The sequence below is a fragment of the Aquarana catesbeiana genome, linkage group LG03 (assembly GCF_042186555.1).
Source record: "Aquarana catesbeiana isolate 2022-GZ linkage group LG03, ASM4218655v1, whole genome shotgun sequence".
In the NCBI taxonomy this organism is placed as follows: domain Eukaryota; kingdom Metazoa; phylum Chordata; class Amphibia; order Anura; family Ranidae; genus Aquarana; species Aquarana catesbeiana.
The window spans coordinates 517,162,855-517,187,978 of NC_133326.1; the positions used below are offsets into that span (position 1 = coordinate 517,162,855).

The 25,124-nt window shown below is 41.5% G+C and overlaps 1 protein-coding gene across 4 annotated transcripts in view; it reads right to left on the minus strand.

Annotated features, from left to right (window-relative positions):
- Positions 1-25,124, minus strand: part of EBF1 (EBF transcription factor 1) — a 465,753-nt gene that overhangs the window by 134,242 nt on the left and 306,387 nt on the right. For all 4 annotated transcript variants that reach the window (XM_073621181.1, XM_073621179.1, XM_073621180.1 and 1 more), the window contains exon 7: positions 982-1,063. In XM_073621181.1, the coding sequence (XP_073477282.1) occupies positions 982-1,063 (82 nt within the window). The remainder of the gene's footprint in view (positions 1-981; positions 1,064-25,124) is intronic.

The following is a 25,124-nucleotide window of genomic DNA, read 5'->3' on the forward strand; positions in this document are numbered from 1 at the left end:
TTGGCCCAGCTGCCTTTAGGGGTCGGGAAGGATTTTTTCCTTGCAAAACAAATTTACCAGGATCAACTAGGTTGTCCAAAGATTCAAGGTGTGCTTGCATGTGTTTTTTGTTTTTTTTCTTGGCTGAATGGGGGTTGAATTTGATAGACGCATGTCTCCTTTAAACCTTGCTATATTTAACTATTTTCTCCTTTTAAGCAGTTCAGAGGGACCAAAAATGACTTCTGTTTGGTTGCTTCGGTTACGGCGCTGCACGCACGTGGCATTTGTGGTGGTATGGGTGGTGGTATGGGTTTTGCATTGGATGACACAAAAGTTGGGTTTAAATGGTACCCAAATGATGAACACATTTCTTTCAGGAACTAAATAGTGGAAAGTTATGCAATCAATGAAAATTCTGGCTAGTTTACATAATTATATATTGGCAGGCAGCGGACTTCTTGTCAATAACCAAGGCGTAAACACCAGCCCTGCCTAAAACTACAGCTAAGGCAACATATGTTGTATTTTCTGGAGCAGTGCAGGAAGATATGAGGGAGTATCTTGTCAGTGCTCCAGGACTGGGGAATGCATAAATAAATCCACAACAATGTTCCAATGTAACTCTTACCAGTCACTCACATACAAGGTTGTGACTTTTAGTATGTATAATACATAGCACAACATTGCAGATGTATAACTGACGGCAGCTGCCTGCAGGAAAAATCCATTGCTGAGGTTCTACTAATTAACCCTAATAATAGTCTAGAAGCTTATTTTGTCTATAGAACTCTCAAATGAACGCAAGTGGACTGCAGAGATCTGAGCAGTGACAGTAAATACAGTAGAAGTACTGAAGGGTGCTGAATGTACAGCAGAGGTGTGTGTTTCCCACACTATGGGCATACACCCTTTTTGAAAGCTCCACCCCTGCAGAGCCTAAACTAGTGTCAGTTGTAAAGTGTACAAGTTCTACTCCAATTCTGGTGTTTTCTGACTCACCTGGAATCTTCGCATATCCCGAGGGTTCCCAGCATTCTTCAGGCAGTTTTGGTTACACTTAAGGAAGAACTTTAGGAAGAATCTGCAAATGAAATAGAGAAAAAGGTGAGAAAACTATTAGGTCAAACAATGCATTTAATGTATCACATGCATTTAAACTGAACATATGACATTCTGGAGAGTGTGTGCATCAATGAATAGCTTATCTAAATTATCTAAATTTACAATATAGGCTTATGACACTCTTTACATCCATTAAAATTCCAATAATAAATCTTGTGACATAGATGCATTTATTTTTTTTAAAATGTTTTGATTTAAAGCTGAAATCAGGAAATTAAAAACCCCAATTTAACCCAGCTATCTATTAAGTTAAAAAAAGTGTATATAAACGTGTTTTTAAACACTGCTAGCGTAAGTACCCGACTCTCTATTTGTATTAACGCCCCATAATCTTCTATACGTTGACATATTGAGAGTAGGATTTTTCCTGAAGTTCCTTTTACAAGGGTAAAAGGTTTCCTTTTACCCTTGTATATATGTATTGAATTAGGGATGGAGGTGATGTTGGGGTAACACTTTTCTTTCCTTTTAGAACAAGCCAAAAAATATAAAATAGGTTTAGCATGCCACCTGCTAGAGCCCCTTTGTGCTTGTGCATGTCTGCATTGAGGCCCACTGCATTCGGTCAGCCTATTCACTTTAAATAGGCTGGCAGCACACCTCAACGCATGTAAACCTGCTACTGTATACAGTGTTCGGTATACACTTGTTGGTGCCTTATAGTACAAGTGCATTGGTGGCTACAGTATTAAATGATTGTCACTGCTGGGCACATAGTACCGTGTGTTAAAGTGCGTGGCAGTAATTTACAGTCAAACGCATGTTTTATCATGTATTACAGCAACACACAAATGTAAAGCTGGCCTTCTAAAAACGAAAACCCCCAGCATTTACATTTCATAGTTTCATAGTTACCAACTACCTAGGATTTCTAGGATTCTTCACAATTTCTGCTGACAGAAGCCTAAATAGGATTGTTGGGTAAGTATATCTTTTAACCAGTAATGTGTGTGTGTGTGTGTGTGTGTAGATATATATAGATATACATACTGTATAAATCTACTATATATATATATATATATATATATATATATATACACACACACACAGTATATACAAACTACCAATAGCGGCCTGGCATTACTTATGTTCCTATCACTTTTTTCATTGATTCATTTCATTTGATTCTTTCATTGGTATGGCATTTATACACTGGAAATAAAAGAGATGGGAAAAAAAAAGAATCCTTTTGATGCTTTTATTTATTTTCCTTATAACAGTTTTCCATTGGGAATATTTATTAGTACACAGCGGTCAGCCTGCTAGCTAAACGTATTGTAGCTGTCTCGCAGTAGCAGTAAGCAGTGTGTGTTTAGTGCAAGAGTGTATCATTACAAGCCTGGTGACAATTGCAGGGTTGTGACACGACAAGTATCACGCACCCTGCCAAGAATTAGAGAGCCGAGAAGGCACTCGCCTCGGGCATAGAAAACCAACGAGAAGAGAGGTGTCACCCTCCCCAGCCGGATGGCATGGCTGTCAGCGCTCCCTCATTCACAACCAAATGCGCAAAATCCAGACACCAGATACTCAATTTATCCCAGAGTGAGGTGAAGCTTGTTGGCAGGAAGCCTTAAACTGTCCTTCCTTTCTGTCTGTGGCCAGCTCCACACTGACAAACCTTTCTCTCATCAGTAGACTTACTCTTTTCTATAAACATTTATACGGCTTATTGAAGCGATCTTTTTCTTTTTTTTTTATCTAGTATGTACTAATGTCTGAGAAAAAGATGTGATTTAAAGTTGAAGGGCCAGTTCTCCCAAAGCTCATATTTACATTAAGACGCTGGAGCGCTAAACTACTAATTAGTTTCTTATACTTATTTAGGCTCACCCAACACTCCAAGGTGGACTGGACACAAGTTTGCAGACTCCACCAAAAACTGAAATATCACTTAAAGGTGCACTACAGTGTAAGTTCTGTTATGTAATAAATAATAATACTTTATCAGTAACTAGAATTTTTCACTAACGCTACAGTCTGTCTTTGTAGTAGCCTCATGTGATCGCCTTCAAATCAGCGTTCAAGCTGGGAGAGGGAGGGGCAGTTATGGAGGCCAATCATCTGAGAAATGGAGATTGCTGAATGGAGGAGAGAGTACAGAGATAACCTTATCAGTGATCTGATTCCTTTGTTAACACTACTGACATTTTTTAAAATTGCTAGAAGATGACCTTAGTATACAGCAGTGGTCTCGGAACCGAGGCCCTGGGGCCAGATGTGACCCTTTGCTTGCTTTTATCCTGCCCTTGGGGCACTATTCTTCTCGCTGATATGAAACACTATTCGTCCAACTGACACCAACAATGGGGAACCATTTCTCCCACTGACACCAATATTAGGACCACTATTCCTCCCAATGATATCAATGATGGGGCACTATTCCTCCCTCTAATACCAAATATGGTAATGTTTTTGCCCACTGATGCCAGGAATATTTCCACTGACATTCTTAAACACCCCTTAAATTCTGAAGGACAATAAACTGGCCCTTTGATTGGAAGGTTTGGAGACCCCTGGTATACAGTATGACCAGCCAATCTTCTAAACACAATGGCATTCTTTTTAAGAGACAGGGGCTTTTTAAGGGGCAAACATGGGAGCAGGCATGTCATTATGGCAACTATCAGCTTATGATGCCCCAACATTATAGGAGATAGTTGATCTTATATCAGCAATGCAGCATATGCTCCAAAACACCAAATGAAGCCTGAAACCAGGCAAGGAAGCCTTACTCTTCACGCTGCATTCTCTAAGCACCATATTTAAAATGTAACTAAAGGCCATCTTTTTTTATTTTTTTATTTTGTCGTTTTGGATAGAGTGGAGAGGGATTGGAATTCCTGGCACATTTTGTAGTACATAGTTAGTAAGGTTGAATAAAGACACCAGTCCACCCAGTTCAACCTGAGTGTTGCTGTCTGTGCCCCGTTAGGGAAATTCTTCCTCTCTATTTATCCTGTTTATTGTTACCATCGAAAGTGAAAGTGATAGAAAATCCCAAATTTTGGGTTATTAGAAGAACAGGACCTCCATCCTCCAATGGGGATTCCCTCACTTTGGAAGGATTTCTTCTCACTTCCTGTTTTGGCTGTGGGACAGGAAGTGATGAGTAACCTCCCTTATGAGACACAGATGGCAAAAAAAACTGATGGGGGTTATAATCCTTCCTTACTCTATCCAAAATGAAAAACAAAAATGGCTAAGACTCATGGGCACAGTTGTGAATACAGCTGCAGAGATCTGGATAGTGCAGACTTTAAAATTTACAAGAAACCAGTTAAAGTGGTTGTAAACCCTTACACACCACTTTTACCTAGAGGTAAGCCTATAATAAGGCTTACCTGTAGGTACTGTAAATATCTCCTAAACCTGCACCGTTTAGGAGATATTTACCATATACAGTACAACCTTGGTTTGAGAGTAACTTGGTTAGAGAGTGTTTTGCAAGACATGCAACATTTTAAAATAAATGTTGTCTTGATATATAAGCAATGTCTTGATATACAAGTAGTGTCATGTCACAACTGAGAGTATAAAAGAGAAGAGAGGCGCCTCTAAGTTTAGCAATATGGTTACATTTAATGAAGGTACAACATTTAGCAACATATTGCTACACTTAAATGCACTTCTCTACTCTTTTTTACTCTGTAACTCCTGATGGATTTTGCTTCTAATCCCCTTGTGGAGGCTTCCATTTGTGGATGGACATTTTATGGTTACACAACCTGGTCACATTGCTAGAAGCTTTTTATATGGACTACGAACTGAAGGACCTATGAATAAATGTTTGTGGAACTAATCATTTGAGTTCCATTATTTCTTAAGGGGAAATTTGCTTTGATATATGAGTGGTTTGAATTACAAGCATGTTTCTGGAACGAATTATGCTCGTAATCCAAGGTTTTACTGTGCACGTGTGCCGACGTCATTGGAGCATGCACACTGAAGAAAGGGCATGATCGTGCTGTTTCTAAAGGGCCCTTGCCCCTCAGTTCCTGCGAGCGCATGCGCATGAGTGATGTCTCGCGACTCCGGCCAGTCACAGAGCTGAAGTCCACAGCCCCAAAAGAAAGAGGGGTGAAGATGGACATGGCCACCAGCGGGGACAACGTGGGCTTCGTTTGCAGGTAAGTGGCACATAATGGGCTAGTATGCAATGCTTTTCCTTTGCAGGGAACAAAAGAGGAAGCAAAACCCATCAGGGTTTACTTCCTCTTTAAGTCTGCCATACATGACTCAAATTCCTGCACAATCAGCCAAAATTCAAGTCGTGGGTGGAGGAACTTCATTTGAAAAGTTGAAGGAGATGGGTGTAAAAATGTCAGACAAACAGTGACTTGAGCCAATCAGGTGCAGTCACTGCTTGCGTATTCTGACACAGGTGCTAGCTGTCATGATGCAATAACTGACAGGGGAGATTCCGCCATCCATGCTGTTTAGTGTGGATTAAGGAATCTACTGGAAGTTAGCCATACCTCAATACTGGTATGTGTATGGGTATCATAAGTGATCAAACCTCCTGGTGTCTAACAGCGTAATACTAAAAAATGCCCTCACTGAAAACTTGAAATATTTTACTGTATTTTACATATAATATTTTTCATCATATAACAATAAAATCATTATGATCCTACAGTAGAAAATAAGTAGAAAAAATCTTGAAGTGATAGGCGATCTTGCATAGGTTGAGCTTTTGCCTTGCCTTCTCCCCTCTGTCAGTGGAGTGGTTCTGTCTGTTCAACTTCTGCTCTATATTCAGTATATTTGCATCATGTGCACAGTTCCTGCAGAGTGAGGGGTCACTGCCTTGCTAGAAATGTGACAGGCCCAGTAGTTTATTATCACATTAGCGCAGGGAAGAAGCCACATAATTAACAGAACTTATCTTCATTTACTTGCTGAAAGCTGTAATATTCAATCATGCGCTTCTGCCTAATTGCTTTGTCTGCCTTTTAACGGATTTTCACAACACAAGAGAACGAATAAAGCCCGGTTCCCCTTGCGCGCCATCCACGGTAGTTAGTGATATCTCTGCACATTCAGGCGAGATTTAAGGGCCATATAATCTACAACACAAACTGCCTTTCTAAATATTTGATAAAAGTATCATGGTTATATATTTAAAAGAAACCCATCGTATAAATGGATACAATCTATAATTGCTATTTATTGTCAGTTGGTGCTATTTTTCAATCTAGTCTGCAGCTACCTGTGAATTTCTACAACTGTCAAAAAATCACAAGTGTCTTCTTTCCAACCATGGAAACAGTATTCATTTGGGAGGAAGGATTGCTCAGGTTCCTCACCCCTGTGCTCTTGTAATTAGTTCTCTGCTGCTCCCAGAGGGCTAACATTTTTTAAAGTGGTTGTATACCCTTACATATACCCAGTGAAGTGACTGTTCTCAGGCGATACACAGAGATGAAACAAATCCTCCTACATAAGTTGTACCTGTTTATCTACAGCCATCTTTCTCCAACATCCGTTCAAAGTGCAGAATTTGCACAGGATCTCTCAGCTTTAAAAAGCAGGGGGTGTAGAGCTTAATTTACATAAGTGAGGAGACCTCTGAGAGCTGATTGGAGGGAAGGGACACCCCCCCCCCCCTTCACACAGCACACAGGAATAGAGCTGAGGCTGTCAATCTGCTGGAGGTCCCTGCCCTGCCACCATTTTTCTCTTGGTGTCAGGAAAACTTTTCAGAAGTGATTCATGCTGATAGCAGAGGAAGGAAGCAGCAGACAGAAATGACACTTGGTGCCCTGGATTGAGTACACACTATAGAGGGATATGCTTTATGCTTTGTTCATATTTCTTTTTTGAGGTTTACTACCACTACTACTACTACTACTACTACTACTGCTACTACTACTACATTAAAGCGGTCCTTCAGTCTTTTTCATCTTTGCATCTATTAAATCTTCTGCCCTTGTTTTTTTAACTTTGGATAGTAAAATATTTTTTTTTTTCTGCCAGTAAATACCTTATACAGCCCACTTCCTCTTTCTTGTCTGGTCATTAACCTAGGCTTATGACATCATGCACAGCTCACTCTCTCTCACTCTCATGAGAGTTTGCCAGGAAGGGAGGGGGGATGAGTCATAAGAGGGCCAATGAGAGCAGCAAGCCTGCAGGGCCGGAGGTTTGCCTCTGTGTGTCTGTGTAAATCCAGGAAATGAACAGGCAGCAGCTTCAGCTGCCCACAGTTAAAATGTATGCAGCCAGTCTTAGTGGAAGGAGATTTCTGCTGTATATTTGGCAAGTACAGAATCACGGTATATATAAAATAATGTGCAAAGTGGTTGGAGGGAAGCTTCGGAATGGCAAAGATGTTTTTATTACATATTATGTGAGCAGACTACAGTTCCTCTTTAAGTAAAGACAATATTTTTATGTAAAATTAATAAAATCTGACCGTTTGAAGCACCCCTATAAGTGTTAAATGATTTGTCTAAACCCTCTATCTGCCACTTTTGCTGGACAGCTTGGTTTGGTAAAGGAAATTGAAAAATAACACACTTATTGGCCGGATCACCATCTGAAAATACATGTAAAAAGCCTAAAAAAAGAAAAACGAATGCAGCCACCACATCCAAGAACTGGTGAGCTGCAGTGTAATAAATATATGTTTTTGGGTTTAATGCTGCTTTAATTAATTAGATTAGGGTTGGGACATTGACCCCTCTCACACTAAGGCACCCAAAAACTGCCCATAAAACATCAGGCTTTTTTGTGGCGTTTTTATGGCACTTTCCAAGTGCTTTTGTGGCGCTTTTATAGTGCTTTTGCGGCAGTGCGCTTTTTTTACAGTCACTTGACACAGAGGAACTATTTTGGGGCACTTTTGAAGAGCTTTTCGTGCACTTTTCAGGAGCTTTTAAAGAGCGTCCCATGCATTTCAATAAAAGATCCAGTGAGAAAAACTTTTGCTGAATTATTTTGGTTTTATGTTGGTCTTCAGATCCTTTTGAGCTCCTGGGCAAGAGATGAAGGAATGATTTGGAGGTAAATTTTGGTTCTCATGCATTTCACACCGAAAACTACCAAGATCAGACTCCTGGTGCAAAAGACAGATATATTGACAGTTTATGGTCAGCCAAAGAAATAAAAACTGTGCAGCTTAGATGTTCCAAATGTAAAAAATAGCTAGTAATAAATAAAAAAAATTTCAGCTGCTAGGCGTCACTGACGATTACAAAGGTGGGTAGTTTTACAAATAGTTGTCAGAGACAAAGCAAATTTCTTGATAAGTCAGATCGAACAAAGAAAGAGCCAGTGCTGAGATTCCAGATATTACTCAAAACCTGATACTGCAATTTTCGGAGTCATGGCATCCTTAGACTTGTTGGTTGTGTAGCGCTTCTTGTGTAAAAGGGAGCAGCTGTTGTTTAATGTCATTTGCAGTTTATGTGTGTTCATTCCCAAGGATTAACCTATACTTATGTCTGTGTCTTATGTTAACCTCTCTAAATCCTCATCTGAAAACTTTAACGGGGGAACTCAAACACAAAATCAAAGTTGTAAATCTGACTACAAGCACTTGGTGACAAGCGGTGGGATAGATGTCCATGCTATTTTTATCCTTATTGTGGCCTTGGGTGTTGAGGGAAGGAAAGAAGAGCCTACATTTCCACTCAGATTCCACTTATCATTTACTGGTGGAGGAAAGAAAATGAAAACAATCTAAATGATTGTTCTGTCTGTCTAAGTTAGTTCTCCTACTTACTGTGTATTCAGGCCCAATGTAAGAATTATTCCTCTTGGATTAGATGGTATTTTTGGGTGCAGAGTTTTTGAATTTTAGGAATCACGGATTTCAGTTGTATTATCAACATGATAGTTGTTTATTAGAATTCTCTTCATCGTGATAGGTTTAGGAGTTAGGTTAAGATTAGGAGTTAGGTTTAAGTAAACTTCACTGACTACAGTTTTAGTAAACTAACCCTCAAACTTTGCAACAGATACTTCACATTTCTCTTCACCACCTGCTCTAGGACCCAAAATTCCTATGCCAATACCAACAGTCGATATTTGCACAGAAACACTAAGATGTTGGAGTTGGGCCACTTGGCACCTAGCACTGACCTCTGGTTGAGCAAGGGGGATTATCCTGTGTCCTGCATATCAAGAAGTAGCAGACTTTTTTTTGCAGGCTTCTTTGGCAGATTGGGGCAATGAAGGAATACACTAAAAGTAGTGGCAGATACCTTAAGGTTCCTGGTGCAAAATTTGATAGTTTGATAAATCTATAGGTTTAGAGGTATATTTAGGTTAAAGTATAGGTTAGTTACATTTTATGGATTGGGTTAAGGTTTATTTAGGATTATGATTAGGTAAAGGGTTAGCTATAGTCATTACTTTTCCAGGTGTTATAAATAATGTTTGCTAGTATCCAGTCATTTAAATCTTCATCTCTCAAAGTACTAGCCAAAAGGCACTGCACCCAAAATTACCACACCTGATATATCATCCTAATCATGAAATGCTAATGCATACATTAGTTGGGAACTTATATATTAGGTAAAGCTACCAGCCACACTCCAGTTAAAAAACTAAGTTAGTTACTAGTTAGTTGGCCAGTGCATTCAATTTACACTTACTATAATTTGCTGTTTCCTATATATTGGAATCAATATACTGCACCAAATAAACTGCAGCTCTCTGATGTCCACCAGTTCAGCTGCTATTAGCTGTCAAACAACTACAAGGTCTAAAAAGCTTCAGAATAGTCATGCGATCTCTTCTCAACTGCTACGTAAACTTTCCATACAGAGAAAGACATTGTTCTAATCAATTCATTAAAATAAAAAACATAAACAATGGGGACAATCACATACAGTAAGAGAGAACAAAATCAAATCTTTAGGATTTAAGATTGTGTCTCATATCTGCATCCAGAAAAGTTTTTGAATTGTCCAGTTAAATGCCTACTGTGTATATCCAGCTTTAGGCCTACGATTGCAAATTGTAAACATCATTCATGTTCATCCAACACATTATTAGTTGTAGGCCTTCCAATAAGCTCTTTCCAACTACCAACTGCATCTCACAAAGAGGGTAGTAGGCAGCACTAACGGTTGGGGGAGGCAAAGGACGACTAAGATGCGTACATGATTCACAAAGTAGAAACATTTTCACATGTAAACTCACCGTTAAATTATTCATATCGCTATAAATTGTTGGGATTGTGGGTCTGGCTACTGCTTTATCTTTCATTATTCAGTAGAACAAATCAAGTCAACGGTTGAGTTATCACCAATTACTAGCGCTCCCCCCAAAAAATTACTGCCCATGTTTTCCAGGCAGCCCGCTCACAATTACTTATTAATATTATGTGTCTTTGCAGGGAGATAACTCTGGAAGAACATTATATTCTACTATTCCAATCACATTCTAGGCAAAGAGTGTTGTAAGCTGGATACCAGAAGACTAGTGTTAAACACCAAACACAGTGTAGAGTCTAGAAGTGGAGACAGATATGTACAGTGAAAAACCCAGGTCTTTGTTCCTGCAATCTCTGCTTAAAACATACCTTGCCATCCACATCATTTAGCCCCTAGATGGTAGCCCCCATCTAAAATTGCAAGGCAGAGGTCTAATTTTTTTTTTCAGTTTCTTTCTCCAAGGCCTTGTGGTTTAGGATGCAGGGGTGGGTGGCTATGGCTAACATATAAGAGTTAGTTGCGGCAATGTCAGCATTAGGGGAGATCTACTTAATTGCACATATACCTATACTTCCAATTTTTATTGGCATTTAAAAATAAATAAATAAAATAGCTTTGCAGGGCACAACAAATTGTTAAATCTAACTTTATTAATTCAACAAAAGCTAGTGCTAATATAAAACAATTGCAATAGATCATATGAGCACTATGGATAAGGCTGTCTCATTCTCATCTCAGAGTGTCAGACTTTCCCTAAATCTCTGGCTCCTCCCACTTCCCCAAAAGGTGCTGATCACCAATTTTAAACACTTGCCTGGAAGCTAATTCTAAAGTTTGCATACAAAGATAAATACTAAATTCCCACATCCCAATCATATATAATTCCATTGTAATATTGTTCCAGGGGACCCAGAGCTGTCCTTTTACAACCTCCATGAAAAACCCTCACTGCACCGAGGGGGTTAATAGCTTACATATATATATATATATATATATATATATATATATATATATATAATAAAATAAGTGATAAACATAACATTATTACATCCCTGGTAAAATGTGACACTTCAGAAATAAATAATCTCACCCTTCCACCATAGCTACAAGTTTAATGAATTGCAGGGTGAGAAATATATGGACTGAATCCACTGGTGCTAATATAAATGTTTGCAATAAATCAAACTGAGCAATATTCCCAGCCTTCCCAATGAGGGTGTCTCATTCTCAGCTCGGAGTGTCAGACTTCGTCTGACTCTCTGTCTCCTTGCTGTATTAATGGTTACTTGGCAGCCATGTCACATTCCCTGTGCCGCTGGGAGGCTGACAGAGCCGATCAGGTGCTGTCCAAACATTTATTAAAACATTTGAAATGATGAATCTATCCAATTACTGCTATTAATGCGGCTAATGCTGAGTAACGAGGGGAGAGACGGCGGCGTGCGCTCCCCGTCATTCATTAACCTGCACTTGTCAACAGCTCGTAGCCCAAAACCTAATCACCCACGCTGGCCCCGCTTGCACACGCGTCACTTTTAATAAGTTGCTATACCGCCAATAAATTAATGGGAGCTTGTCTGTTGGTGGGTGCTGCCGCTACTGCTGGATAGAAAACGGACGGGAGGGAAATAGATGGGGGACAGGGTAGATGTTGGTTGGAGACAGGGCACCTTTAAATGTAGACAGGCCAAAATATTTTACAGCAATTATACTGGAGAAAAGACATGATGAGTGAGAAGCTTTATGACTCCTAAAGATCTATCTATATAGACATTTGTCTATCTATCTTTATTTATCTTATGTTATGTGCATACTAATTTGGGATCAGCAGCACTGAGCATTCTGAATACAAAGGGGGTGTGTATGCCAAACAGGCAGCTAGTACTTTCAGGAGGAAGTCAACGATGGCAGTGATGGCGATCTACATGTTTCTCTGTTGACAGGTTTCCTTAAAAAATGAAGACTTTCACAGGCCACATCCGAAAAACTATAGGAAGAAAGATTATTTGTGGACAGGGATACCCTACCACAAAAAACAAAATCGGACGTTATTGGCTCAGCAAAGGAGAAGAAAAATAATTATCAAACGTAGAAAATGTATTTGTACATGCTAACACATAAATATAAAATATAAAGGTACAAGAACACAAAGCTTCAGGTAATAACCCCCTCTAGGCTTCCTTCAAAGTGTATTAATCTTGCAGTTAGGGCCGGTGCTACCACTAGGCAAACTAGGCAGCCGCCTAGGGCGCACTGCTGCCTAGGGCGCCTGGCCACTCTCTTCTCTCTGCAGCAAGTAACTAAGTCTCAGCATCAGCAGGCAGTCGCCGCTCCGTTCGCACGTAGTGTCAGAGGCGCAGCGTCGGCGGAGGACTGTGTCTGTGTCCCAACTCCTGAATGAATGAAAGCAAGCAAACATTAATTGATGGGCACTGGTAGGCTGCATTGATGGGCGCTGGTAGGCTGCATTGATGTGCGCTGGTGAGGCTACATTGATGGGCGCTGGTAAGGCTGCATTGATTGGCACTGGTGAGGCTGCATTTGATGGGCGCTGGTGAGGCTGCATTTGATGGGCGCTGGTGAGGCTGCATTGATGGACACTGGTGAGGCTGCAATAATGGGCGCTGGTGAGGCTGCATTGATAGGCACTGGTGAGGATGCATTGATGGGCACTGGTGAGGCTGCATTGATGGGCGCTGGTGAGGCTGCACTGATGGGCACTGGTGAGGCTGCATTTGATGGGCGCTGGTGAGGTTGCATTGATGGGCGCTGGTAAGGCTGCATTGATGGGCGCTGGTGAGGTTGCATTTGATGGGCGCTGGTGAGGCTGCATTTGATGGGCGCTGTTGGGCTGCATTTGATGGGCGCTTCATTAAAAAGGTGGGGTATACATGGGCAGGGCAATGGGGGTGGGGTCAGGGGTGGAACCAAGGGGGGGCGCAAAATGAGGTTTCGCCTAGGGTGTCAAAAATCCTTGCACCAACCCTGGTTAGGGATGGTACATCATGGTAGATATTTCAGTCTTGTAGAGTCTTACTGACCTTCTCATTCCTGGAGAATCCTTAGCTGGTGCTGGTCATTTATGGATGTCTCCTAAACACTCTATCTATCTATCTATCTATCTATCTATCTATCTATCTATCTATCTATCTATCTATCTATCTATCTATCTATCTATCTATCTGTCTATCTACAGTATCTATCTATTGGGGCTCCCATTGTGAACTGGAGATGTTTCAGTCTTGTAGGGTAATTTTGACTTTCTATGACTATGCAGTGTGCTGGTATAGTGGGCCATCTCCCCAATGAAGGCATCATGTTATTCCTGCTAGTCATTTATGGATGTTTGTCTCTGTCTCCTAATCTATCTATCTATCTGGACTTCTTTTTATATGGGAGATGTTTCAAGTTTGTAGGGTGTTATTGACCTTCTCTGGCTATGCAATGTGCTGATATAGTGGGCCACCGCTCTAAAAAAAGGCCTCATGTTATTCCTGGAGAATCTGTGCATTTCATCTATGGATGCCTTTATCTATCTATCTATCTATCTATCTATCTATCTATCTATCTATCTGAAACATCTCCTATATAAGATCTTTTATTTATATATCTCAAAACGATTTAGCTCTATAACTATCTATACACTGTAGAATGTACCAAAAGAAAACCTTCAAAGGAGACTCTAATGCCGTGTACACATGGGTGGACTTTTCGGCAGCAAAGGTCCGGCGGTCTTTCCGACGGACTTTCGACGGACTTTCGACGGACTTTCGACGGACTTCCGACGGACTTCCACCGGACTTCCGACGGATTTTCTAACGAATGGACTTGCCTACACACGATCACACCAAAGACCGACGGATTTGTACGTGATGACGTACGGCTGGACTAAAATAAGGAAGTTGATAGCCAGTAGCCAATAGCTGCCCTAGCGTTGTTTTTTGTCCGTCGGACTAGCAAAAAGACGAGCGGACTTTTCGACCAGACTCGAGTCCGTCGGAAAGATTTGAAACATGTTCCAAATCTAAAGTCTGTCAGATTTTTGATCGAAAAAGTGCACTGCAGGTCTGATGAAGCCCACACATGGTCGAATTGTCCGCCGGACTCGGTCCGTCGGACCAGTCTGGTCGAAAAGTCCGCTCGTGTGTACGCGGCATAAGATGTACCCAAGATTCAGGAAAATGTCATTGAATGCTGTCTTTCCTGTACTTGCAGATTGGTAATTCCCCAAAAGACCATAAAAATGCATCTTGTTCACAATTTCAGAGAGGCATTGATCAAAAAAATTATGATATATATATATATATATATATATATATATATATATATATATATATATACATGCAAGCAGTTCTTGCACAGAATGGTGACCACACTTCTGTCCACATCTCCCACCAATTTCAAATCTCAAAGCTTTGTACAACAAATGCTTTCCACCAGAACCACATGTTTTCATTCATCTCAGCTGTTTTCTATTTTTCATCGCAATGTTACTTTGACCATTCTTTACGACAGAAAACTTTTGAGGCACCCAAATGTTCCTCATCGGCCTTTTGAGTCGTACCGTGAGTGCAATTCAAATAGTTTCCGGCTGACCTTAGCGCAACAGATAGCCGTGACATGCCTAGAAAAGAACACCTTTTCCTATATTTATCTCTGTCACATAATATTAGTCTAGTTTCAAATAAATTCTTTATACAAGCAGAACAGTGGACTGTGCGACTCAGGCGGTGTACGAAATTATTCCGGATTAAATCTGCCAGCGTTACGATGTTTTATTCCCCCCCCCCCCCCCCCCCCTCAGAGAACAATGATTCCCGAATCAACAACTAAATCACTGCGGCCGCATCTTGATTCCTGTAAAAGCCGACAGGAGTTACAGCGCTTAACAGCATTGCGGCAATTAGCATATTATAAATACAAAAAATGATAAAAGGAGGAGGGAAATAAAGGGGGCCTCCGCTGACGAGCTGCGGTAATATAATTCCACTACTTAATGCAAAGTAAGAGGCATTATAGGGCTCACAATCCTCTTGCTCTGTGTTATCTTCTCTATCAGTAAATGAGACTCACAGAACAGTGCCAGCCATAAATAATTCAGGGCTTGAGATGGCAATTATAGCTGCATGCACAACCAACATGAATATTTTATGAAGGCTAAAACAGCACTCGGAATGAATCACAGACAGATGAACACACACGGTACATACAGTGAAAGTACATAGCATTCACAATGACAATACACACGTATACACAATATTTAGAGGATGGAGCTATAAACTAAGCATTTAAAGGCCTGCACACAATCTACCCGGTAATAAAAAATATTGCAAAAAGAAAGCGTAAATAAAAAGGGGAAACATAAAAAAGTAATCCATTAAATAAATAGACTTAAAGCAGATGTAAGCCCTACCTGGAAGGTACTTTGTTTGATAAATCACTGTGCATCATAAGCAGTGTAAATTATTTTAAAATAAAATATTGATTTCACAATTTTTCTTTCTAGTTTGTTGCTGATTTCCTACAGCCCATTTACAGCCACTTCAGTTCTAACTTGCACAACAGCAATGGCTACATGGCATTTCTTGGGGAGGGTTTGCTAATGGTGACAACAGTGCAGCATGTTTACTTAAGGCGGTATTAGACCCAAAACCAAAAATGTTATATATTGTAGCTTGCTAATCATTGTGGGTGCCTGCATTAGTTTTATTTTTAGGCTTTTTTCTCTCTGTTCTCACCTGGGGACCTGGCCTGTAATATACTGCCTGTATTAGGGTGTCTACACTCTGGATGTTTTAGCAGATTTACACTAACAAATTGAAGCTGAACTCCATGTAATACCTTATAAGCAGTTACAGCAACAGTTTTTTTTTCTTTTGGGCTAAAGGTTTTATGTAAATAAAAGATGATCATTGTCAGCGACTCTGTCAGTTGTAAATGGTTTGTCTCAATTTTCCAACTATTACATCTGCAGGACAGTTTGTTCTGTTTAAAAATAAAAGACTTGTAGGCAGAATCCCCTGATGAAAATAAAGGAAAGAAAGCCTAAAACAAATAAAACAAATAAAGCCATCACATTCAGACCCCTTTCACAATGAGGAGCTCAAAAACTACCCATAAAACATTGGGCGTTTCTGCGGTGCGTTTGCGGCGATTTGTGGCGCTTTTGAAGTGCTTCCCATTCATTTCAATGGACTGGGGCATTTTTTAAAGTGCTCCAAACATGCCCCAAAGATGCTGCTTGCAGGACTTTTTGCACCGCCCCGCCAGTGCACTTCCCCAGTGTGAAAGCTTCTATTGAAATGAATGGGAAGCAGTTTTCAGGCGCTTTTCAGGCGCTATTCTTAGAGCAAAAGCACCTGAAAAGCACCTCAGTGTGAAAAGAGTCTTAGGAATTGGTACGTTGCAATATAATAAATGTTTGCTTTTGGGTTTAGTAAAGTTTTAATGTGTGCTGAAATGGATACTGGAGCACATGTGATGCATGGGTGTGATTGAGAGACAGGGAAAGAGCATTGCCATCCTATAACAGGAAAAATCCAAACAATGTCTTTCATATAAGTATCACCAATTATTATTTTAATGAAAGCTGCAGATTTAACAAGATTAAAAATTAAATCTGAAATAAATTTTATTTTTATTTTAGTAATTGGGTTTACATATATTTTAATGAGTTCCAAAAGCATTCATTTATACATGACACTGGCTGTTTAATTGCACAACATCCTTCTTTTGCATATTTGCCTTTTTCCTTTTTAATTCTTTTTTGCTGCTTTTTTTTTTTCAATGTCACTACTTCTACACTTCCTACGATTTAACTACTTTTGGCTATGTTTTAAAGCCAATAGGTGCTGCTTTGTCAGGGGGTACAATGAATACATGTACTCGTGTATCCTTCCTATGTTATTACATGTAATACTTTCTCGTGAATCTAAACCAACTTTAGGGTCTCCGCTCTGGCATCTATGTCCCCCATTTGGTGTGTTCCATTGAGGGTACAGGTCAGGCTAACAGTCTGCCCTGACTCTATGTAATCCACAGACCAAATAGAGAAAAATCTCAGCCAGTGCACACCATACAAGCTCAGCGTGGAATAAGTGATAGCAGTCTTAGCCTAACTCCATTCAGGCCACACCCACCAACATGTTTCGCCCCACCCACGGGTTTTAGTCATGGAGGTGTCTAAGCCCCGTGGGGTGGGACGAAACATGTTGGGAGGCGTGGCCTGGATGGAGTTAGGCTGAGGCTGCTATCACTTATTCCACGCTAGGCTTGCATGTTGTGCAGTGGCTGAGATTTTTCACTATTTGTTCTGTGGAATACTTTCTCCTTGTTTCAAATCTTGACTTAATACAAGGCTATCTCCTTATTCAAATGTTAAAGCCCAACTCCAGTAAAACTAAAACTCCTCTCTTGCAAGAGTTAACTGCTTGTATCTGTGTAGGAGATGGTAGAGGCATTTTATTTACCTGATCCTCTGCTTCCCTGGCTGATGGCTTGAAATCACTACTTCCAAAGCAGGGCTACAGACCCTCCATAAATCTTGACAATGTCAGGGGACATTGGATTGCCGGAATGCCAGGAAGAAAAGACTGAAGTGACCTGTCTAGAAGCCTGCAGGAGTCTGCAGGAGCAAAGGATCAGGAGGGGACAATCCGATAAGTAAAAAGTGCTTTTCCAAATACCCTCGACATAAACAAGCAGATAACCCCCACTGCAAGGGAGGAGTTTTAATGTTTCTGAAGTTTAGCTTTAACTAATTTGTATCTATTGTTCTCTAATTTTTAGTAGGGTTCCAAAGAATGTTTGTCCAGGAGCTACATAGGTTACAAATTCTTTTTACATCTGTAAGCTTTGGTTTCTGAAGATGTTATATGATTTTCCAAAAGATTTTGAAGCACTCAATACGACACAAAAAGTACAATAACACTGGTTATTGATCTTAAAAACACCTATTTCTGTGGTCATTCTGCAACAACAAATTTCACCAGCAGGGTGATCTCCATCCTTTGTAAAATATGGAAAAGTCAGCAGCAGTCATCTGATTTGGTTAGCCAGCATCTGCCACACATTAGCTGACACTGGTTGGCAACTTTTCCAATATGTATAAAAGTGTGAATGACGACTCCTCAAGATTTATTAAAAGTGAGTCCTGACAGCTGGGAGCATGGCAGTTTACTAGATGCACAGCATTTTGTGCATTTTAGGGTTTTTTAATATTATTTGTGGTCCGATTGGGCTATGGTGTGAGTGGATTAGCTAGCATTTCTCTGTATTGTGGTGCCATAGGGAGGGAGGGTTACATTTACCTTGAAGACTCCAACAATCATACAAGCTTCCCCTCTATGAATTTAAAGGTTGTCACAGCTTTATTGCTAGTTTTAACCTTGCCTTGGACTTGGGTATGAGTTTTCTGGGTAGTTAGCTGCCTGGTACTTATTGTAATGGCAGACCTTTGATTCATTGTCCAGTTTATGGGTATAACAGGCTTACAGTATGTCTGTGAATGGCATAATATGTTTCTGTGGGGCAAGGCTATGTATGTTATTGGAAGTCAATAATATCTACTATGTTGTCAAAAGTTTTGGGACACCCGCCTTTACACGCACATGAACTTTAATGGCATTCCAGTCTTAGTCCATAGGGTTCAACATTGAGGCCTGGCTCACAGTCTCTGCTCTAATTCATTCCAAGGGTGTTCTATTGGGTTGAGGTCAGGACTCTGTGCAGGCCAGTCAAGTTCCTCCACCCCAAACTCGCTCATCCATGTCTTTATGGGTTTTGCTTTGTACAATGGTGCACAGTCATGTTGGAACAGGAAGGGACCAACCCCAAACTATTCCCACAAGTTTGGGAGTGTGAAATTGTCCAAAATGTCTTGGTATGCTGACGCCTTAATAGTTACCTTCACTAGAACCAAGGGGTCAAACCCAATCCCTGAAAAACAACCCCACACCATAACCCCCCCCTCCACCAAACGATCAAACATTCCCATAGACACACTCCTAAACATTGTGGACACCCTTCCCAGAAGAGTATAAGTTGTTATAGCTGCAAGGGGTTGGCCAACTCAATATTGAACCCTATGGACTAAGACTGGGATGCCTTTAAAGTTCATGTGCGTGTAAAGGCAGGTGTCCCAATTCTTTTGACATTATAGCGTACTTCTTAGCAGTCATGTAAAGTCAGTGAATGTATTTTTTAAATGTTTGCAAGTGTCAATCTCTACTGATCTACTGAAGGTGAATGCTTCATGCATGTCATAAAGCTAAGGCCTCATGGACACTGGACATTTTGCTATCTCTCCTAGACTCCCTTCCTCCTGGCAGCAGAGTTTTGCCAGAAAGAAACGCTTGTAAATTCATGTAATGCATTTAGGCACATCAAGTGCTTGTCTGTAAATTTGTTTCATTGGTCAGAAATAAAACTTGTTCTGGCCATTGAAACTAATTCACATTTAAGCTCTAAACACGCCTAGCACTTTGTTTGTTTAGAAGCGTTTACACGCGCTTAGGCACGTCAAGCATTTTTCTGACAAAACTCTGCTGCCCCTGGACACACTGGCTGTGGGGTTTTTTTTCTGCCTTTAAACTCCTCTAAAAGCCTATGTGTGCCACATAGGCTAACATGCAGGGGCATTTAGAGGCAGGAAAAAACGACAAATGCACCTAAGAGCAGCGGAAACAACGTCCAGTGTGCATGAGGCCTTATTGTTGCTGCTGATCCCTCCAGCCATTTCTTTTCCGCATGCACTCCAGTGATGATTTCATGGCATTTTTCAGAAAAGGTTTCTGGTGGTGACAACAGAGGACCATGCTGGGGTAACGAGTGATGAAACAGCCACTTGTGATCTTCATTGGAGGTCCCTGTGACAGGGTGACAACGCAGGAGAACATTTATAAGACAGGAACAGAGCCTAGTCACCCAATGACAAGAAGTGCCTGAGCATACACATTTCATTAGAAATGTTTTATTCCTTAAAGTAGCTTTTCTTAACCTTTTAACATGTTAAAATAACCCCTGCTAACAATGACTAGCTCATAGTACATTCGTGTGATGGTCACTGGGAACAATGCACCTTACATTTGTGGTCACTGGAGGAACCCCCCACTTATAGATAGCTTACACGATCATTGCAGTCAATGGTTACTTTTCTCAGAGGCAGAAAGTTCTCATTTCCCTGGAGGAACCCTAGTTGAGGAAGGCTGGTTTAAAGGGTAACTGAACATATGAAAAGTTAGCTGTTGGGTTTTCATGCCCTTTAAAGCACGCTTCCGGTTGTAGTCCACCCTCTTCCTGCATACAGTAAGGTATTAGGATGGCAGCGGCCTCCGTTTTCCCACGTCTTCTGAATACGCCTTGACACAACGTCTAATGCCTGCTCAAATTACTCAAAAAAATGCAGCTGGGTTAATCGGTTATTTCTCGTATTTTGACATTTCTGTTTACCTTTTGGAAATGCCATCAGCGGCACGGAGTGGTGTTTGAAAGCTAACAGCTAACACATGCAGCGCTTACGCTCGCCAGAGAAACGTCTCTCCGACTTTTTACAAGCGCCGGTGCCAAGATCAACAGAGCAGGATTGATTTCACTTCTTGTGAATTGACAGCTTATTTATCTCAGGCTGAGAACTTTTTAAACCCTTTAGGCTTCCACAGGGCTTACAGCGGAGATTTGCCGGCATGTAATGGAACGGGGGCGCCCCTGAATGCTGCATGGTTAGGAATTTTGGGGCCTTCTGACATATACCAGATTGGCAGATGATTGAGGACCATCACCTATGATTAATAGATGCACTGCAGTTAAAGCAGACCCTTACCCAAGTGACTCCAGGGCAGCCGGTTAGCAAATCACTGAAATCTTATATCAGCTTTAACGTGTTTATGTAACGTCTAAACCCTCTTGCATATGGGGCCATCTAGCTGCAGTGATCTGCATTCCTGGCATTCATTCCTAAACGCATAGGGCCCTAAATACATGTTCCACTCAGTACAGCATTGAGACCCATAGGCAGGCAGAAAGCAGCGGAGCTGTGTGCTTCACCTGTCCCTCCTTGGCACACTAAAACTCCAGGAGGGATGCACTTCAGCTGTGCCAGGGATTAGGATCTGCAACTTTTATTAAAATAGTACCAGCTGATATACTAGGAAGGTTGTTGTTGAGGAGGCACTGCCTGTTATAGTGTGACAACACTCTGTCCCTGTCTTTCAATTCTGCTCCTGCTTTGTCCCCCGTCACACAAGCTTCTGATGAAGTCTAAAAATGTCAGTTTCCACACATATTACACAGGTATGTTCCAATGTTGTTACCATCAGGAACCTCAGCATGACAAATGCAATGCAGTTTTTGCTGTTGTGCATCTAGATAGGAAGTGACTACACAGAGGCTGCAGGAGATCAGCACTAAGAAACAATTTTTTCTTAACATGGCGCCAGAGGTAACGTGGGGGGAAACACAGTTCTGGCACCTCCAGCACCGAATGTACATTATGTAATGGCAAGGGGAGCTGGGGTATGCTGGAGGGTCTATTGATGATTGCCGCTGGGGGATCTATTGTCGCTGGTGGGGTTCTATTGTTGCTGGGGAGGTCTATTGTTGCTGGGAGGGGTCTTATATTCCTGGGAGGTCAGCTGTTGCTGAGAGGGATCTACTGTTGAAAGAGAGGTCTATTGTTGCTGGTTTCTGGAAGGCCTATTGATGCTGGCTGCTGGGGGACCTATTGGTGCTGGGGTGGATTTTTGTTGCGGGGGGGGCATTGTTGTGTGAGGGAACTATTGTTGCTGGGGGGGGGTCTATTGTTGCTGGCTGCAGGGGAACTATTTTGCTGCTTTTCTTGTTATCATTAACAAATGTATTAGCACCACAGCATGATACTTGGTTCTGTATTCTCTAAGAGGGGCGGTACTGGGAGGTGGGTAGGGGGTGGAACCAAGGGACGGTGCTCAGAGGTGGGCAGGGGGCGGAGACAAGGGGTGACTTAGAAGGGGGGAGTTCCTGCGCCTATTCTCTGAGAAAAAAAGCCTTGCATGGCGCAAACTAAATGTCAGTCAGTTAGGGTGTACATTTACTTTAAGATTGTTACACTGCCCACCATCATGCCCTCTGTAATCCTTTCCTGCATCTACTGCTCAACATTATACCCTCTGCACTCTCCTATGCAAACTGCATTGTGTCATAACCACCACACTCCTCTCCTGTACATACCACCTCATGCCGTGATCTCTGCTCTCTTCTCCTGAACATACCGTCCACCGTCATACCCTCCGCACTCCTCTTCCACACATACTGCGAACCATCATACCCTCTGCTTACCTCTGTTGAACATCATATCCACTAAAAAGAGTTCTTTAACATTGTTTGCAATATCCCCAACCTTGACAGTCCCAGGTAAGGTTGCGGGCATAGTGTTGCACATGCACCGCCACTCCATGACCTTGACCTCTAGTCATTTAAAATAGCACATATGGTCCATTTACACATGTACATATTTGCACACATGTTTTACATTCGTTCATCGTAAAATACTGTCAAAATCAGACCACAGACACAGAAGTCTCTTGTTTTAGTTAATGCCGCTAAAAGCTACGGGTCAAAACGGAGCAGCATGAACGGGCCCATAGCATACAATACTGCTGTGTTCAGATCTGTATAAATTGAGGATCTGAACGCAGAATATTGAACATGACCCTTTTCTTTGTAGATTTAATAAGAGAGCATTTAATGCTAAATGGCAGGTCCACTTGAATATGTTACCCTGACACAAGGGATTGCAGCCGACTTCATTCACAAGAGCCAAGGAGGATATAAAATTCCATTCAAGTGACAATGAAGTAAGTAGTTGATAACTGTGACAAATATCAGGCTAGAGCTGAATTCTAATGTATTTCAGGCCACAAGCTCTTCTCATCCGTACAATGTGTGTCAGCTCGTAACTGTGTGTTTGTCTTGTATGTATTCAGTGTTTGTGTTGTCTTCTCAGCACGCTGGTATTAGGGATGTTGCCTGCAGCATCTACTTATCAGCAATATGATTAGTTGTGAGGCATGACAGATAACATGTCCCCCTAAACCTACACTACAAATCTCTTCAGCAGCAATGGCTCCAATTTGCATCTGTTTCCCACATCTGTATTTAATGAGCTTTTCCCACACACCGACCCCCTGTTCCCAGCCCGGGCTGTCTGTATTTCAGCTGCTGAAATGAGTCTCTCCGTGTTTTCCTGCACTTGCTTCCTGTTTGCTTTCATGTGTGAATCATTTGTCTTTGCAGCAATTGATAATAATACATTGACATGTTTGTGTCATTATAGGCTCGGGAAGATCTAAATTACAACCCGGTTTATATTAAAGAGCTATTTATAACTGTCGTGAGGACCTGTGTGAATGTTTCAAGGGCTTATCGACACTGAAGGAGCCTGGGATTTGCAGGCAGGCGGCAAAGGCCTGTGCAGAGCAGGTAAAAATGGAGCCAATGGGCCTTTTCTATGGGGGGTTGATACTACCACCTGCTCTTAAAGGTTATATAACCCAAACTTTCTTTTTTAGTTTTAGACACAGAAGGTAAGGGTTAGACCCTCCTCCCTACCTTTTTTTTTTCAGTGTATGTGTTTTATTGGGGAGAACTCCTATCACTTCCTGTCCCAAAGACAGGGCCCTGACGCTCATGAGGCAAATGGAAGGGGCATGAGGCGACACTGAAGTCAGAGTATCCATACTGAACTTTGCATCCTCAGTGCAGTTTAGCAATGCCAAGTGTGGGAAGTTCTGAGCTCCCTAGCCAACCACGGTGTCTGTTACACAGGTGGGCAAAGAGTCCGAGCCAGCTAAAAGTGCAAGTTCAGTGTCATTGAACACAGAACTGCTGGTAGGGTTGCCACTTTTTCTTCAAGCCAAACCCGAACAATTTAGAGCAGTGTTTCTGAGCTCCAGTCCTCAAGGCGCACCAACAGGTCATGTTTTCAGGCTTCCCATTATTTTGCGCAGGCGATTTGATCAGTTTCACTGCCTTAGTAATTACCACAGCCATTTCATTGAGGGAAATCCTGAAAACATGACCTGTTGGGGCGCCTTGAGGACTGGAGTTGAGAAAAGCTGCTTTAGCGGCGCACAGCAACATTTTTTTTAATAAACACTATAGGATAACAGACCTGGGACACCTTTGAGCACTCCAAAGAGAATAGTAATGTGGCGTGCATAGGGATTAGCATTCACCCATTCATGGTCCAGGTGGACTGAAACCTGGACATATAATTCAAACTGTCTGGGTGAATCCTGGAAAGGTGGCAACCTTAACTGCCGACCACTGTGCCTGCCTGGGTGGCAGCCACAGGAAGCTCTGTGCAGTGGAGCTGAGCCTGCACTTTTAAGGTCTCAATCAGATGGGCACTGACACCCGTAGCCTGTAAATGAGTGCCTTATTTATGCGTCTCTAGGTTGCACTTGTTGCATGCAGCCTATTGATGTCTATTGGGATGCAGTAGTTGCATGGACGCAGCCACTGGTCCCAATTTGTGAGCGGCCCTGAATGCATTCAGCATAACTCCCAACTGTCCCTGATTTCGAAGGGACTGTCCCTGATTTGGAACAAAGTCCCTCTGTCCCTCTTTCCTCCTCATTTGTCCCTCATTTTGGTATCTATATAGCTGTATATAAAATGCACTATTTTCAAATAGTGTTTCCCAGTGCTAAACCGTTCATCCAAATTTTATATTTCAAAAGCCTGTATAAAGGAATAGTAGTGGTAAAAAAAAGCACTTGTGGGTTTACCTAATATTGTTTTGCCATAATTCTCCTTTAAGGGGCATGGCAGGGTATGCGTTCTGTGCCTACATACTTTTGCTAATCAGTGTCCCTC